The sequence below is a fragment of the Megalobrama amblycephala genome, linkage group LG6 (assembly GCF_018812025.1).
Source record: "Megalobrama amblycephala isolate DHTTF-2021 linkage group LG6, ASM1881202v1, whole genome shotgun sequence".
Classification (NCBI taxonomy): domain Eukaryota; kingdom Metazoa; phylum Chordata; class Actinopteri; order Cypriniformes; family Xenocyprididae; genus Megalobrama; species Megalobrama amblycephala.
Window position 1 is genome coordinate 20,661,763 of NC_063049.1, and position 18,520 is coordinate 20,680,282.

At 38.8% G+C, this 18,520-nt stretch overlaps 2 protein-coding genes across 5 annotated transcripts in view; both read right to left on the minus strand.

The window, feature by feature from the left end:
- The window catches only part of LOC125270084 (trichohyalin), a 55,346-nt gene extending 54,506 nt beyond the window's left edge, over nucleotides 1–840 (minus strand). Inside the window, exons 1-3 of one of the 4 annotated variants that reach the window (XM_048193300.1) lie at nucleotides 626–840; nucleotides 383–515; nucleotides 3–272 (exon numbers count right to left, since the gene is read on the minus strand). In XM_048193300.1, coding sequence (XP_048049257.1) covers nucleotides 3–272; nucleotides 383–484 — 372 coding nt within the window. In that variant the 5' untranslated portion in view covers nucleotides 485–515; nucleotides 626–840. The remainder of the gene's footprint in view (nucleotides 1–2; nucleotides 273–382; nucleotides 516–625) is intronic. The other 3 variants (XM_048193298.1, XM_048193297.1, XM_048193299.1) reach the window with 3 other exon arrangements.
- A 2,956-nt stretch (nucleotides 841–3,796) lies between these two features.
- Nucleotides 3,797–6,735, minus strand: fzd7a (frizzled class receptor 7a). Its single transcript, XM_048193301.1, has one exon. The coding sequence runs from the start codon at nucleotides 6,107–6,109 to the stop codon at nucleotides 4,448–4,450; it is 1,662 nt and encodes a 553-aa protein (XP_048049258.1). The 5' UTR covers nucleotides 6,110–6,735; the 3' UTR covers nucleotides 3,797–4,447.
- Nucleotides 6,736–18,520: the final 11,785 nt, after the last annotated feature.

Here is an 18,520-nt window from a genome sequence, read left to right on the forward strand (position 1 = left end):
ACCTTCTTTTTTCCAAAGGCCAAAATAGCTCCAGTCAGGTCTTGCAGTGTGTGCAGCTGCTTCTCAACTTCCTGTTTTGGGCAGCTTGGAGCCTTTCTCTTCCTGTTAACCTGGCCAGATTGGTATGCCAGTGCGAGATCTTCTGAATAGAGAATAAGAGGCCCTCTCCTTGTACTGTAGGTCTTAGGTGGCGCTGGCTCTAGGCCTCCAAAAAACCGGCCACTGCTCGTAAGACGCAGCAGGGGAGGCTGAGATTTCCAATTGAAGTAGTCCTAGTTAGGAAAAGATCATGTTTCTGTTGACTGTGTTCTGCTGCATTCGAATAAATCAAACTTACTCATTGAAACTGGCCTTATATAGACACATATGTAGAAACATTTACCTCTGGTTCAAAACAGACCTCCAGTCTTCCATCATTACCATCTTCATCTGGCACAAAATGGCCGTACCCACGACTCAGCAATGACAGGACAAAATCTTTCATTGTGCTGCTGATAATGTTCTTTGGATGAATGCTGAAAAAGTACATACAAGTTTTTAAAATGACAAAAATTTTCAATATTTTTATAATATATACTGATTAAATCATTTAGGTTTTAAAGAACTTGTTTTTTTTCTCTCGTACCTCAGTCTGTGGCCCAGCACCCCTCTCCTCAATGACCATTTCTCTTTAACTCAGAATGCATTTGCGTGTTCGTTCAGCATCCCCGCCTGCTGCTTTTACATACTACAGAATCATTTCGACCCATGTTACGAATGTCTGTGTTTGCTGAGCTTTGCTGTTGCCAGGCTCTCCACAGCTCCTCAGCAGAGCACTGTTTTCTTGTTGCCTTGGTTGCAACCAAGCAATTACCCCCTCCTGGTCAGGCCAGAAACTCTGACTACCTTTGCTAAACCCATCCTAAAATGCAAACAAAAGTAAGTTGACAGCTCACAGCTTGTGAATAACGTGAACTGGGTCTCCAGCTCGACACGTCCCGTCATATGCCCAGTATAACACATCCCTAATTAGTGTTATTGATTGTGCCTCAAGAAATAGACCTTTCCTTCCTTCACATAAAACCCCTCATCAATCAAAAAGACGGGGGAAATTGTTAAAGCACAACTAAAAGACCTGCAGAATATCCTCAAATAATCTAAGAGGATACCGCAGGGTTATTATAGTTAACTGAAACTAAAATTAAAATCATAAAAACCATTTTGTTGCTTGAAATAAAATAAATATTAACTAAACTAAAGTATTAAAAAACTTAAACTTCTCATATTCATTTAGTTTAACTTGATGTACTAACATAACTAAAACTGAAAATTAATAACAATTATATTACATATAATTAAAAAAAACTATTTATAAAAATTTCAAAAACAAACAACAGAATTACTAAAAATGTAACTAAAATTAAAATTAAAAAAGTAAATACGAAAATATTAATAAAAACTAAAAGTGTTTTGAACATGTTTTGGGAACACTTTGAGTAACACTTTACACTATACAATATAACATTAACTAACAATGAGCATATTTGCTACAGTAATTATTAATCTTTGTTAATTTTAGTTAATAAAACAAAAATACAAATGTTAGTTTATGTTAGCTCAGGTTCATTAACCAATATTAACAGAAGCAACTTTTGATTTTAATAATATACAAGTAAATATTATTAAATATTGTAATTAACTAAGATTAATAAATGCTTTAACAGTATTTTTTCATTGTTAGTTTCTTAACAAATATATAGTTCAGTCATGAAACTCTTCCGAGCAGCTGATTGGTTCACTTAAACCCAATTGGTCATCCAATCATTTCGTTTTGTTCTATCCATGTAACCTATTTATTCCTGACTTTGAATCGGATCAGTTCATTGCAGTGCACCATGCCCTCCACCTTCCCCAGCACCACCTGCCTAGATCTGCTTATTGCAGCAGCCTAAATTCACTTCAATGTTTTTATGTGCATTTTAGATGTATTCTCGCTCATCCAGCAGCAGCAGCAGCAGCGTAGCAGATCTATTCCGCCAAGACCAAACGTACATCCCATAATAAATGCTGTTTAAATTCATTCCAAGAGTTAATATAGTTAACTAATGTTGACAAATGGAACCATATTGCAAAGTGCGTAAAGTATTAACTGTGCATTGGTTGTGATCTTTTGAGCTGCTCTTGTGCTTTAATATACTCAGATCTGCAAGAGGATGAAGGTTTAAACTGAGCGTCACAGTTTACTGTAGAGGGAAGACTTCTTCAAACTGCTGTGGATGCCTCTGAACCACAACACTAGCCTCTTCAACCACAACTCCATGTGCTTTGTGTTACATGGTGAATCATTTTATTACTCTGAGATCATACTTTGTGACGGTGAACAGAAACCTAGTCCAGCCACCTGCAGGGTTTAATAGGCTGATGAGGACAAAATGTTAGAATACTTAACGTTAACCTGCCTACACCCTCTGAGCTGAGCTCTTGCGTTGAGTATTGTGAAAATTAAACCTTCTATTGTCTTAAGAAACAGCATCCACCTGTGATCCTTGAGTTGCCTTTGACCCACATTGATGAATATAAGTATAGTAAAATAGGGCTAAAGACTGTTTTAAGTCTTTCATAGGCTGTTTTTTTTCTATTTTTTAAAATTTATTACAAAAGATCTCAGTTTTACTTCATGTGTATATCACAAATTAGTTGCTTTAGAAAGTGCCACAGTTAATATAGGCACTTTGCACATCCAGAGAACAGTACTGTATATGTTAGGGGCCTAACAGATTTACAGTAAAAATATCTAAAGGTTTAGAACATCCTAGAAGGCCAAAAGCTTGCCACAGCTTGTACTTTGTAGGCATTTAAGAGTGTGTGCAACACAATTATAGTTACAGAATATGATTCATGAAATATAAATATAATATTAATGTATTTTATTAACAATACAATATGCAATTTAATATGTTGGTGATTCATTTTGCTTTGCAGTACACTCTTAAAAACAAAAGGTCTTTATTGGCATCTATGCTTCCATGAAGAATCTTTAACATCCATGAAACCCTTCCATTAGACAAAAGGGTCTTCGTGAAAAAAAAGGTTCTTTTGATTTTTTGAATGTTCTTCTCACTAAAAAAAATGATTCTTTTAAAAACTGAAACATTCTTTTTGGGGAACCAAAAATGGTTCTTCTATGCCATCACTTTGAAAACCCTACTTTGGATATTGTGATAGAGATAAATTATGTACAGTAGTTGATGTTTACCTAAACTTTTTGCTTAAAAATAAAATATAACGTATGTTTCGTTCCTGAAACTTGTTTTTGCAGTCCATTCACAATACTTAAAGTCAACTCAGTGTTCGCAACATATCAGTGACCTGTGGGTGGCGCCAAAGCACCGGTCGTACACTTCATCTCTGTAACGCAGGAGTTTCTCTAAACACCAGTACTTTTTATTCGTTCAATAATACACTGAATATCACCACGGTAAACACCTGAACGCACAACTGTATTAGGTCTCATTCTTTGAAGCTGACTTTGTTTTGGAATTAAATTAAAAATCATTTTGTCTCATGTGCTTTTCGTTTTAAAAGTCAAGACACCAAAATACCACGTTTGGCGCAACAGTCTTCAAAGGATTGCTTCAAATAGTTATTCCAAACACTTTCTGATTGTTTTCTTACAATAAATGCTTAAGGTTTAACAAATTAGCGCGTGGTTTCCACATTTCTATATCTGTTTTTTTTTATAATCTTAAAAGTAAAAACGTTTTGTAGCAAACAAGCACTGTCTAATGCCAAATGTAAAGTAAAATGAGTCAGTTCGTTAAAAATCTAATCATTTTATTCAGCGAAACTGTACAGATACAAAGGTCTCTTACCAAATTTTAAAAACCAAGTAAAAAACAGCAAGATTATTTTCATAAATACATATATTCTTTGAGAAAAGGTGATTATTTACACGTTACATCGTTTAAAGGGAGCTTGCATAAATTCACAGCTGTACACATGCATATAAGTATCCCAATCCTAATGCGTACTTGACGGTCCATGTGTGCCTAGTATGCATGATTGTCGACGGAGGGCTGCGAAAGTCATACAAGTCCCCAGTTTAAACAAGGGATGGTACATGTGTATAAGGCAAATTACGTCCAAAATTTCAGGTACAGAACCATGAGCGTTGCGCAAAGCATTCAGTACGGTCTACAGAGATCTCACATCTGCAAATGATACACAGAAATACAGTCAAATGTCTTTTTCACATACAGATATATGAGAAAAACAACGGTTAAACAGACTCAGGCTGATAACACTGTTCATGATGGTCCGTTTCCACCGTGGAAACGTTTAGGCACACAGTAGTGTCCACAAAACTCACTCGTTTCGCGTAACAGTTCGCCATGTCTCCGCTCGAGACATTTACCTCAGAGAAAAGTTGCTTGGTCGTAGCCTGACCAAAACTTGTTATTTTTCCTTTTCATACCGTCGTCTCGCCTTGGTTGCTATTGCTGAGCCTTTTATAAAACCTGCGCCACGACTGCAGAGTTTTCCCAGACCATATCCAAAATCCAGAGGTGATTCCTACTATCATGGTCATCAGGTACTTTATCATGAATACGGTGAAGTCCGGAGACATAGGGGCGAAGTTATTGACCGGGCAAGGGACGGCGAATCGCTTACACGTTTGCATGTGCCAGGTCTTCTCCCATTGCTCTCGGAAAGCCTGCTCGTAGAAGTAGCACGCGATCACGATGGTAGCGGGAACCGTGTAGAGCACACTAAACACGCCGATGCGCACCATCAGCTTCTCCAGCTTCTCCGTCTTGGTGCCGTCGTGCTTCATGATGGTTCTGATGCGGAAAAGCGACACGAAGCCGGCCAGGAGAAACGAGGTGCCTATGAAGAGGTATACGAAAAGGGGCGCGAGGACAAAGCCACGCAGCGAGTCCACGTTGTAGATGCCAACGTAGCACACACCGGTGAGGAGGTCGCCATCCACTTGGCCCATGGCGAGAATGGTGATGGTCTTCACTGCTGGAACAGCCCAAGCGGCGAGGTGGAAATACTGAGAGTTGGCCTCGATGGCTTCATGACCCCACTTCATTCCCGCAGAGAGGAACCATGTGAGGGACAGAATGACCCACCAGATTGAACTTGCCATGCCGAAGAAATAGAGGATCATGAAGAGGATAGTGCAGCCCTCTTTTTTGGTGCCCTGCGCGACGGTCTTGTAACCATCGTCGTTGAATTTGTCAATGCAAACAACTTTGTCTTCAAGGAAAAAGCCTGCTGCGTAAGCAACAGCCACCATGAAGTAACACCCGGAGAGGAAGATGATGGGCCTCTCCGGGTAACGAAACCTCCTCATGTCCACTAAGTAGGTGAGAACAGTGAACAGTGTACTGACACAGCACAAAATGGACCAAATGCCCACCCAGAGCCGGCCAAATTTGACCTCTTCCTCTCTAAAATACATCAATCCGTTGGGTCTAGTGGGCTCACATGGCGCCCCGCAGTCCTTTTCACCCATAAAGTGGTACTTCAGATAAGTGGGCACTTTGAGCTGCAGTGGACATGTGAATTGCTGGTTGGGTCTGACCACGCTCGGCTGTAGTGTGATCAGTTCTGGGACGTAGGGCGTCGGGTTTGAGGTCGGGCTTCCCGCGTCCGAGGTGTTCTGGCCCACGCAGATCTCCCCCGCGCCGTGGACCGGGAAATTCTCGCAGCGCAGTCGCTCGGGCCACTGGAAACCGAACTTGTTCATGAGGGCCTCGCAGCCTTGTCTCGCGCGCTCGCACAGGGAGCGACACGGCGGGATGGCTTGCTCGAGCACAGTGCAAACCGGCGCGTACATGGAGCAGAGGAAGAACTTCAGGTCCATGGAGCACTGCACTTTCACTAGGGGGTAGAACTGGTGCACTTCCAGCCCGGCGTCCTCCTGGTTGGTGTGACCCAAAAGGTTAGGCATAATGGTCTGATTGTAGGCGATGTCCGTACAGAGAGGTATCGATATGGGCTGGCAGAAGCCGTGCTCGGGAATGGAGATGCCCTTCTCTCCATGATACTGACCGCTGGACGGCTGCAGGGCCAGGGTGAAAAAAAGAAGAAAATATCGAGTAATCCCGCAACAGTGTTGCATTTTGAGGAAATCTAGGTGATTCGGTCCGAAAGAAATAAAGCTGCGAGTTCACAGAGAAAAAAGTTTCTGTGTGACCAGTTCGTACGCGACCAGAAACTCCTTGTTTGAGCTTTTGTCACGACACTCGTGGTGTGAAAGCAATCATGTTAAGCAAATGAGTGGATTTGTGAAGGAAACAAGAGTCCGAAAATACATCCAAACTAAATCCACAACGAGCGCATAGTTTTTTTCTCCAATGTTTGTGAGGGAATCTTCCGAATGTTATTTCAAGTTTTCCGTCTGGCTCTCCAAATCCCGCGTGTAAGCCAGTGTATCCAGTGACTTTAGAACTGCCTTTCAGGGAGTCGTATCGGTGCTGGAAAACTTCAGTCGGATATCTTGAGCAGAGTGCGCTTTCGCGTGCGCTGAGTAGACGCGCTTCTCACTGACTGGAAGGTTTGAGCGCAAGCGAAGCGCACATACAATAATGTGCCGTCGGTTTCTACACACCCCTCATTCAGAATCACTGCCCCTCGACGCGGGGCGCCTTGAAACCAGTAGCGTTTTAGACCAATCACAGGTTTTGTTTTCCTTTGCGTCTTGCTTTTGATTGGTCATTGGATGTAATTGCGGTGGGTTTCAGCTATCAGAAACTTTCCTTCTACATACGGCGGAGAAAAAAAATCCATAGGCTGGTTTCTGAAAGTGATTTATTGGGCATGCAAAACGGTGCTAAACCTTGCACATGACTAATACTTAGTCAAACAATTTTAGTTTCTCGATTCAAATCCATATTTTGCTTTATAAAACCTTTCAAATGATAATTATGTATGTTGATAGTCAACATTAACAATTGAAATATATGTGCTAATTTGCATATCAACGTATGGCAACACTGAGTCAGTGTATAAAATGTAAACACCCTTTTATCGGATTGGTTTTCTTGTTACATTCATATAATCTAAATTGGATGAAAGCAGATGCTAAAACAGAAAAAGCAGAGCTAAAATAAACTTCCTGTATACAGTACATCTTTCCCAATCTAATATCAGGATATTTGTTATTGAAGTAGCCTATTATTTTGCGGGGTTGTGTTTAAGGTAACATTACGAATTAGATCATTAAATGTTAATTTAATGACACACCTCATACCCACTATTCAGGCCGGCTTGGGTAGTTAACCTGCTATAAAGCAGGTAAATATTTTGATCATTTTCATTTGAATTATTCTCAGGCAGAGCGGGTGGGGACCATCAACTAAACAATTTGGACTACTTAAGGGCAAAGAATGCAGAGTATTAAATGTACATGAAGAGTATGTCCATGTAAGGAAGAGATTAAGAGAAACACTTCATGAAGTCTGTCTGGAAAATTCTGTGAAATAGTATATTAAGGTCCAGATTTAAAGAAGAGAAATAAATAATTGCTAAACCAAACACAGCTTCAGTGGTGCCAAAAATGCAAAAAAATTCACAACTTGTTACAATTATAAACCAATTAATTAATAAGTGTCTGAGACCAGCACTAGGCAGAGCTATTGGTTTATTGAATAACTTATTCTTAATCATAAATAAAAAATCTTCTTCCCTCTGCTTGAGTGTGTTTTAAAAATAGATCTGAGCTTTATAGCTGTATGCCTGGTTACGCGGTATGTAAATGTGAGGGCTGAGGGAGATGATCTGCTCTATGGACCTCAACATCAATCACACGGAGCCCAAAGCTGCTGCCTCAGAAATGAGCGCTATGGTACACTTATTCTGGTACTCACCGTATAGCTCTACAGCAGCCCGTGTTTGATCACTGCACATATACACTCACTTCATCTTTCAAGAGACATGCAACTTAAAACTTCGACTGACATTTTCTTAAGAGTATACTTCTCTGGCTTATTAGATCATAGTTGCGAGGGCTAAAAAATACATCCAGTAAGTTGTTCTGATGTTGTTTTAGTGATTAAATGAATTCATGATTCTTGTCCCTGTTTGAATTTGAGAACAGAATATGGTAGAAAATGTAATGCTACTCTGCAATGCAGTGATTTACATAATTTTGTTTTTTTAATATACATAGGACCAACAAAAGTAGGAACAACATTAAAGCAGACTATGTGAAATTTGGAATAGGAAATGATTTTAAGAGATGGTATATGATATGGTGGTATGGGTGGCTTAAAAGATGCCAAAAAGAAATGATTTAGTACGGATGATTAGACCAGTTTGAGAAGTTCATATGACTTTTTAGTAGACTTCATTAATTTTTGTGGTTTCCCACTGGACCTTATTAGCTCTCACACTGCTCAGCTCCACATTTTTACACTTCAACTAAGAGAGAAAGTGGAAGGAGGTAATGAGGGGAATAAGGGTGGCATGTAGTGGAATAAACTACGTGATCTGTTGTGTTTTGGTGACATGATGTAAACCTCTGCTCAACTCTCTAATCCTATTTGCTTTGAGTAGTGTCTTTATTAACCTATTGGTGGTTCTTGAGGTTAATTGTATTTGACCTTTAACCATCCTGACAAAAAAAAAATCAAACCACTGCTTTTAGTGTGTCAATATTTATTGACCTTTCTGTGTTTAGAGCTCTGCATGCCTTTACATTTTTTTGACGACTGACATCTGAGGTGAGCATAAAAGGAATCATTTTAAATGAAATACTTTAAGCATTAGAGTATCTACAAAAATACAAATATAATAAAATCTACAACTATACATTTGAAGCAAGAATTTTCTGTACTTTACTAATTTGGTTTGGAAAGAGGGGACATCGTAAAGGATTAGTTCACTTTAAAATGAAAACTACCCCAAGCTTTACTCACCCGGAAGCCATCCTAGGTGTATATGACTTTCTTCTTTCTGATGTGGAGTATATGTTTATGATGGATGGATGCACTTTCTTCAGCTCATACTCGTTGCCCCCATGCATTATAAAGCTTGGATGCATCAGGATATTTATTAATATTTCTCTGATTGTGTTCATCAGAAAGAAGAAAGTCACATACACCTAGGATGGCTTGAGGATGAGTAAAGCTTGGGGTAATTTTCATTTTAAAGTGAACTAATCCTTTAAGGAATCACAATGTCTTGCAAAATAATTATGTTGTTTCTTTCAACTAGTTGTCAGTGAAGCAACTTAAATTATATTTCATTATTAAAAGTCATGCTGATTTCCCAAGGGAGTCGCTCGGATACACCCACTAACATTCACCGGACCCTTGAGACAAAACTACAAGTCAACATCACTGAGATTAAAAGTGAAACATCTCTGACACGACCCCACCAGAGAACTAACTGTAAGTTTCCAGGAAATTCTGGAAATCAATTGTTAGCTTTCCAGGAACATTTTCTCCCATTGGTGCTATGTTTTAATCACTTATATTTTGCAGTAACATGTTTTCCAGATTTTGTGCAGTTTCTTTTACAGTTTGTTCCATGCATCTTTTGATGCTCGTCCCATCAAAGCCTCATGATTTAGGACGTTCAGTACATGAGGAAATCTCATTACACCATGCTGGATCTGCTCTCCCAGAGATGTTTTTATCATGCACATTCTCCATGCATTTCCCCCAAATATTACCACTAAATAATATCCCTTTGCTATAGTTTCATTCTCTCGTATTCATATACCCATACCAAGACAAATGAAAGAAAAAGCTTTTTCCAAATTTGAATGGCACTAGCAGAAAATCCCTCCCCCGGTCATTCAGCTCTTTCAGTAGCAGGTCCGTAAATTTGCGGGCGAGTCTGTTTTGATTTGGTCAAGCCCTTGGTTTCCCGTAGTCTGGCACCAACGTTAACTTACAGAGGACTGTGGCACATAACTCAACACTGCATACACGAGCAAGCCAAATAAAACGCTTAAGGATGGTCAGTGAGCGCTTTGAGGCGCATCGTCCCGGGCCAAGTGTATATCACTGTGGTCATTTAGCTACTGTGTCAGTCTGTAAAGCTCTGGCTCTCTTCAGTTGAGATTTTTCCTGCAGGAAAACCTGCTTACAGAGTTGTACACCCAGATATCTGCCTGGGTGGTGCCGGTATATTAACCCGGTACTCAACACTTTCCTGTTTGAAGAAATGTTAGCTCTTGTCTAAATGAATAGTGTGCGTGTAAGAGAAGAAATACAAACCTGTTTTACACACTAGCTATGTCGGCCCGAACTTGCAGAATGGCACGTCATTCATCTGCATTCAGTTTCATATAAATGTCCTTTGTTTGAGTTATATTTCCATAGCTAATGGCAAGAGAGTATCATGATTCACATACATATTTAAAAAGCCTCAGGCAAGTCTGCCTATAACAGTGGTTCTCATGCACTGGGAGAGGTGCAGGCAGCAGATGAAGGGATGGTGTCTGCCGAAGGAATGAATGAAGATGGTCATAAGAGAGAGAGAGAGCGAGACAGAGAAAGGCAGAAAGAGCCACAGGAAATGCAGGTTACGCTGGACTCTTGAACATTGCCTGAGGATAGGCTGCAAGCGCTAAATCATAAATGACAGGAGGCTTATTCAGTTCAACTAATAGGGCCCAGTGTAATGTCGAAGGGGTTAATACTGCCTCTCCAGAGAAACATGATGTCCACGGTGCAAAATGCTGTTGATATGAATAAGATCATGTGCTATTTTGTCTGATTGGTCAAGTAAAAAGGATATTTAATTTAATGAAATGTTGAAAGGAATCATATGGAATTATAAAGGCATAAACTGGAAAACCAGCTTTGTAATTCCTTTTAAAATGTGTTACATACATACTAAGAGCTTTTGAATGTCCGTTTCTGTGTGTTTGAGAGAGAACAGATCTTGTGTAGTTGCATGTGAGAGAATTTTTAGGGTATTTGCGTGTGCATGTGTGTGTGAGCTGGACCTGCAATTAATTAGCAGTTAAAACTCCCTCATTTAATCTTTGTGCCAAGAGCTCAGTCCCTCTCCAGCTTTCCGTGTTCTGCTGTCACAGGGGATGGGAAAGGGGAGGAAAGCTTTGGTTTAGCCGTCTGATCATCCAGCTTACTGAACATCACACTGTGTTACGGAAACAGAGCTCCAGGCTGTCTCCACAGGACTTCATGACAGATATCCACACCCTAACTGCACCAGAATGTGATGCTTAAGATGTTTTATTGCCACACAGTTTAGTGGTATAAACACAATTTACTCGTAAACTCCCTTTTTGACATGTTTATGTATATTTTGTGAGTTGACAAGTTAGTTTCGCCTTATCTTTCACGCTTTCCTCCTGCTTTTTTCGTAGTGTGTTCTTTCTGACCCTGTGCACGGTTTTTCCCCCTCCGTTTCTGGTCGACATACTTCTAAAACTTTCCACTGATGGAGTTTGTCTGTCATTTGTAAAACTCAAGTGGCCAGCTGTCAGAGTGCAGGCGTCTGTCCTATAATCCCTTGATTCAGAGCAAGAGTTTCTCTTTTTTCTACAGTGGAAGATGTACTCGTCATGTAAACACGCTATACCGTTAACATAAACACAGCCGTCTGGCAATATACATTTTAGGGGAAACAATTTAGAGAAACGTGGGCTCATCAAAGGCGAAATGAAAGAAACGGTTTGCAGGCTGCAGACACACTCATGTTACTTAGCTATCTAAATGAGGACATACCATAGACTGCCATAGACTAGTTACTATAATTATAAACACTATAGACTAACCCAAACTAGGGTTTCTTCTAGAAGAAAGCTTTTTGCATTTTTACAAAAAAAAAAGTGTTTTCATAAACAAAATTATACAATTTAATAAAACATATATTTAAAATATTGTCGTCCCCCCTCCTTCAAATTAGAACAATAGGTTTTGTCAAATTTCTCTGCTGAAAAATGTACTTAAACCATCCTAAGGAGGTTTGCTGGTCTTGACTGGTTTAAGCCAACGCTATCTCATGACCAATTCTTACGTATTTTACGAGGTGGCTAATTTGTACGATTTGGTTGACGGGTTAGGTTTAGGGGTGGGGTTAGGGGTAGGTCATTGTATGAAATCATATGAATTGGGCAACTCGAAAAATACGTACGATTTAGCAAAAATTGTACGAATTTGTACGAATGAAGTCGTACGAATTCACACAAATTAGCCACCTCGTCAAATATGTAAGAATTGTCGTGAGATCAGGTTGGTTTAAGCTGGTCTTCATGTTGTCAAGTTGATGTTTAGCTAGTTTAGCTTGGTGGCCAACTGGTTTCCTAGTTTGACCAACAGAAAAGTGCCCAAAATCCCTATAAAACCTGACCAGGCTGGAAGAACAGCTCAGGATTAGTTGAAGATATTTTTAACCTAGATGTTTTATTGTAGTAGATTTAGTAGTAAATTTGTCCAGTTTATCCAGTGATTTCTCAGGCTATACAAGTTAAGCGTCTCATAGGAAATGTTCTTATTGTGTCCTTTGACAAGCAGTAGCTTTGGTGGCATTACAATTGTGGAAAAAAAAGTATACTTTAAAAAAAGAGCAATAATATACTCTAAAAGAATATACTTCTTAATATACTTAAGTACGAACTTAATGTAATGTTTCTAGACACTTAATTGTATGTTATTTACAATTAAGTGCAAATGTATTATAGTTTAAATTTATATTAAATGCAATTAGTTTACCTTAAAAGTGAACTTTTTTACCCACTTAAGTAGGACCAAAGTCCCTTTAAGACAAGTCATTTCACTCGGCGGCCATCTTTGAAACGCCTCTCGGGCATCCTGGGCATCATGCAATCTCTTTGAATGGGGAAACATCAAATTCTCCAAAACTGTTCGCCAACCTTACAATTAAATTTCATATTTGAAATCACCAATGAAATCTAACAACAACCGGCTCATAAATTTAGTTTCTAAACGCTCAAATCATGACAAAAAAAACTATTTTTCAGGCTGGATGCGCATGCGCAGACCTAAATGCGCGTCTCTTTGGAGGCGCGCGTCTGACTGTTTCTATAGACCTTATGTAGCCCCGCCCCTTTTCAGCGCTGCGCTCGTTGTCTTTTGACTTCCGGCTTGTATTTCCACAGCGATCTTGTATTTATGAATGAACAGCTCATTTTAAAATCTTCCCGGTCTACTTACATTTGTTAAGACACCTACTTTAAACATAACAATGCTCATGATAACTTTCATTGACTCTACAACAGGTAAATCCACTTCACCAGTTAATTATTCTATATAAGAATAAGAGCTTATTTTCCAAAGAAACATGCGCGCCGCCATCTTTATAAAATTGTCTCTGAACTTCCGTTTTGCGGTAGCTCTGTACATTTCTATGGCATCGCTGTCAAAGAATAATTAGTTGTTTAAGTGGATTTACCTGTTGTAGAATAAATGAAAGTTATCATGAGCATTGTTATGTTCAAAGCAGATGTCTTAACAAATGTCAGTAGACCGGGAAGATTTTAAAATGAGCAGTTCATTCATAAATGTAATATCGCTGTGGAAATACAAACCGGAAGTCAAAAGACAACGAGCGCAACGCTGAAAGGGGGCGGGGCTACATAAGGTCTATAGAAACCGGTGATTCTAACGGCCGCTGAAGTGACGCGATGACTTTACCAGTCGGCGATTGGCTCTTATTTAGAAGGCGGGACTTATTCCGCCATATTGCGCATTACACTTTCTCCCATTCAAAAAAATACGAGTGACACGTCTTGTGTTATTCTATAGTCTTTGGTAGGACTGAAGTAATTCTTTATATCGGATTTAAAAGTGTACTTACAAATGTACTGACAAGCATTTAGGTTAACTACCACTAAAATATACTTTAATGTAATTTCTGTTGAAACTTGTCATGTATTTAAATATACACATTTGCAATGATTAAGATGTAGTACATTTAACAGATTCTATAAAAAGTTCAAATTTAAACAAATAAACAGTTAAATCATAATTATAAGTATTTTAACTATAAGTATTTTACTTGTGCTTTAGTATGTTAGTCATTAAGTGCACACTCAGTACACTTAAGTGCACTTCTTTTTCACAAGGGTAGTCTTCATCATGAACCATCTTGCTACTTTCATTTCCTGCAAGTCTTAATTTTTTCTTCCAGAGAGGTTTTAATTTCACAGAGTCAGTGAGTGAACAAGGCAGTGAATAAAAAAGAGGCTGTTTTTGGTCAGCGGAGGAGGTAGATGAGGGGTAGGACCCGTCAGCCTGCCTGGAGTGGACTAGTAGAGGGCGAGAATGTCAGGGAGAGGGCTGCTCACCCAGCCAGCTGGACTGGATCCGTCAATGGTTTACAGAGCCGCTACAGTACAGGGCAGAGGTATGCTACCTCCACAAACCTGGAAAAAAAACATGGCCGCCAGAAGAAACTGTTCGATGAAAGGATGATTTATGCAGCACAAATACGGCGCACGTATGGTCTGCTGGCAAATGAGGCTGTTTCTGGCTGCTGGGGTTGTGCTGAGAAGGGTACGTGCTGCCGGTGGAGAGGGCAAGAGGCAGAGGGATGTTTTAGCAGTCTTATGTAAACCAACTGGGGTGGGGGCGGCCATCTTGTGTTTATCACATGTCAGAAAAAAAAGCAAGACCAGGGCACCTCTGGGAGCTCTGTGCTCTTTGAAAGTGGCATTCTTACACAGGATTAATAAACAAGGCGACCCATTGGATGGCTGGGAGTACAAGCTCTCAATATGTGCTGCACTTTAGCAGCAGGGGCCTTCCTCTGTTTATGACTTCTTCAGGGAAAAATAGTGTGTATGTGCCGTGTGTTACCGTTTGGTCTTGTCTTATTGAAGCACCTGGATTTTTAGAGTCTTTTCACTCGATCAGGTCTCTGGCGAGAGTCTTTCAGTGCAGAAGAACATGTGATGAAACAATGAAGGGCTTGTCCTATACTTCTATAAGGGTAAATATCATTCCTTGCACCCCGACAGCTGCAAAAGCCAAGTTGAATCAAAGGTCTGAAGGAAACAGCTGCTCCAAACATTTTTCAACTGTGGAGGGGGGTTGTAGAGGAGAACTTATCTCAATCATATCCTAAACCGCATTGTGTGTGCTGCTGTCTTTCTCTTTTATTATGATCTTTGATCTCATTAATATCCAAATGGGTCACACTTTATATTAGATGTCTTGAACTACTATGTACTTACATCAAAAAAGTACAATGTATTTATTGTGTTCATGTTGCATTGCAAAAAACTTTTGCTGCTATTGAGGTGGGATGTAAGAGAAGGATCAAAAGTGTAATTACAGATGTAATTACATGTAGGTAATGAACCATGTAAGAACATGTGTGCACAATAAGTGCTTTGTATCAAACCATTAATTTAAATGTTAGTACATAGTAAAGACACCTAATATAAAGTGGGACCTTTAAAGGTCCCGTTCTTCGTGATCCCATGTTTCAAACTTTAGTTAGTGTGTAATGTTGTTGTTAGAGTATAAATAAAATCTGTAAAATTTTAAAGCTCAAAGTTCAATGCCAAGCGAGATATTTTATTTAACAGAAGTCGCCTACATCGAACGGCAAGTTTTTTGACTAACCTCCGCCCACAGGAATACACAAGAGTTGCGTTTGTAGAGTGTGTTTGTCGCCATGTCGTCGAAACGCTGTTATTTTCATCCCGCAGTCCAATCACCGGGTCTGATTCCGGCTCAAATTGATAGGGTAAAATTAAAGACATGTTTACAGTAACACTGAGCGCGTGCATCTCCACGTTATGGTAAGAGGCGTGACCTTTCCGGTCAAGGTTCGCTAAGCTGCTGTCGAATCACAACACAGGAACCGCTGGCACAATCAGAACTCGTTACGTATTTCTGAAGGAGGGACTTCATAGAACAAGGAAGTCATCAGCCCGTTTTTATGACAGTGGAAACAGCGGTATACAGATAAGTAAATTATGTGAAAAATGCTGTGTTTTTTTTACACGCCAAACATGAACACATGTTATATTGCACACTATAAACACAATCAAAGCTTCAAAAAACCACAAAAAACGGGACCTTTAAATGTATTCGTACATATATTGTAAAAAGTTGTGATGTGTAATTGTTAGCTTAAGAATTTATACTAAATGATTTTTTGTTTGTGTAATATGTCTGGTTGTAATCATGTTAAATAAATTAAATATTTTTTTTACTTTAATATTTTTTTCCTGAAATGTTCAGTGCATAGTATAGTGTGGTTTTAACACACATAACTTTTGCATAGAAACTGAAACACATAAACATATTTACAACATCTAAAGCATAAATTATTTGTTTAAACACCTTATGTAAAGGTTTATGTTATTTTAAATTCATGGCATACTTGATCTTTTTCATAATGAATTACTATATAAAATAAAAGTTTTTAATGCCATTATATTTATTTAAAGCACTTATAGCTAATTTGGCTTTATGATGTATTAAATTATAATAAGTCATATAACGAGTAAATATGTTTAATAATATGTAATATTATAAAATATATTTACCTTATCTCCATCTGCATTTCATTTAAAAAATATATTTTATGGCTAAGGTTTCTCCATAATTTAATGAGTAAATAATTAAATGAATGTTCTGCAATAAGATTGTGCCTCATTCACAAAATCTGTTCTGTTCTGACCAGTTTTCAGGTGATTTGTAGTTAATCTAAACAACAAAAAAATGCATACAAATATCTGTAAGAATTGTAAGGAGATTACCCTGTAACTCCGAGGAGATGTGGAGCCCTTGTGAAAGAGTTATGTGGTTGCTCTGATGCTGTTTGTGTTGCGCTGATGCTAAGGGGTGTCTTTATCGATCAGCCTTTTTAAACAAACAAACAAGCAGGCAGCTAGGAGAGTTCAACTTGAAGGAGGCAGCCAGCCCAACTGTGCCTGGCAGGGTTGGCTCTTAGCTTGACATAAAATCAATGTTCCCAGCTGATCACAGCAGAGTCGACCTAGACTTTTGGATGCCGCCTCACCTTGTCAGATAGTTGGCTTTTAAGAAAAAAGAAAAACATTTAGTGGAGCTCAGGGATGGAGCCTGGTGTTTTTACTGTAAAGTTCAAGAGGCGTTTACATAACCTAGAGCAGAACTGGGGTACGGTATTGATCCCCTCACAGCTGGACTACTGAGGTTAGAGCTACACAGTCAGGGATATTAACACTTCTAGACAAAAGACAGAAACTACAAGTAAGATAAAGGGATGAGGCCCGTGGGATGAGCTGGTGAGCATGGGGTTGTTTCATTCACTGCTGCATTCACTACACTCCACATGGATGCTGTTTCATGCAGCTTAAGCAGCTTGGGAGATGTTTTTGTGATGGCTGCTGAGTTGTGCATGTGTGTGGATTATTCAACATGGCAGAATATGGAGTTTGAACGTTGTATGCAAGTGTGTGAGAACGATAGTTAGCTGTGTGTGTTTATACGGAGTATTCTTTGAGCTAAATATTCTCCTGAGGCTGAAGTAATAGTAATTAGCCCCAGGAGAGCTTTAGACCCCTCTGGCTGTGTTCCACTGTGACAAACATAGTGTATGTGTGCCTTCTATGCTGACTGTGACAGATCCCAGTAGTGCACAACCCTAGCTGCACAGAAACGGGGTCAAATATATTTTCTTTTACTTTCTTCTACCAGAGAGTTATCATGTTTCTCACTTTAGAATATTGATCCAAATAATTAGTAATTCCTTCTAAGGATTTGGTAATACTTCAGTCATTACTAGTGGGTTACCATGATCTTTACTTTAGAATTAATTATACATTATGCATTATTCACATTAATTATGAACCTGTATTTAGTAGTGCTTAGTAGTTCTCTGGGAGGTATGAAAAAATAGTAGTCACTGATTAGCTAATAGTGAACTACCACATTCAACTGAGCACTATTACTTACTAATTCATTAATCAGAGTTTCTTGTTAGTTAATAGTAGTTACTAGAGTGTTAATAATGCATTACTCATTTGTTCCTGTGTAGTTATTCATTAATGAAGGATCAGTATTCTGAAGTGTTACCTTTTAATTCAGTTTCTGGAATTTGGTTGGAATTTGGGGCCCAGATGTTCAAAAGTAATCTTATCAGATTTCAGCTATCAGATTGGATCAAATCTTGAAAATGGGTTGTTCAAAAGGGGGAAAAAAAGGATTCTGAAATCAGATTAGATCACAAAATCCAATCTTGGTTTTGATCTGGATAAAATCATCAGTTTGTGTTGTTCAAAACTTTTTAGTATGATTGGGATACCTTTGATCCAAAGAATCTGGAAAATACTGATCCCATCAGGATTTCAGGAACAAAAATGTAATAAAACTTTAAAAGTGGTCAAGTAATGCATTATTTTTATCATGTAATATACATACATACATTTTTTTATTTTGCTCTTGATAAGTTTAACTGTTAGAGCAATACAAACCCGATTCCAAAAAAGTTGGGACACTGTACAAATTGTGAATAAAAACAGAATGCAATGATGTGGAAGTTTCAAATTTCAATATTTAATCAGAATACAACATAGATGACATATCAAATGTTT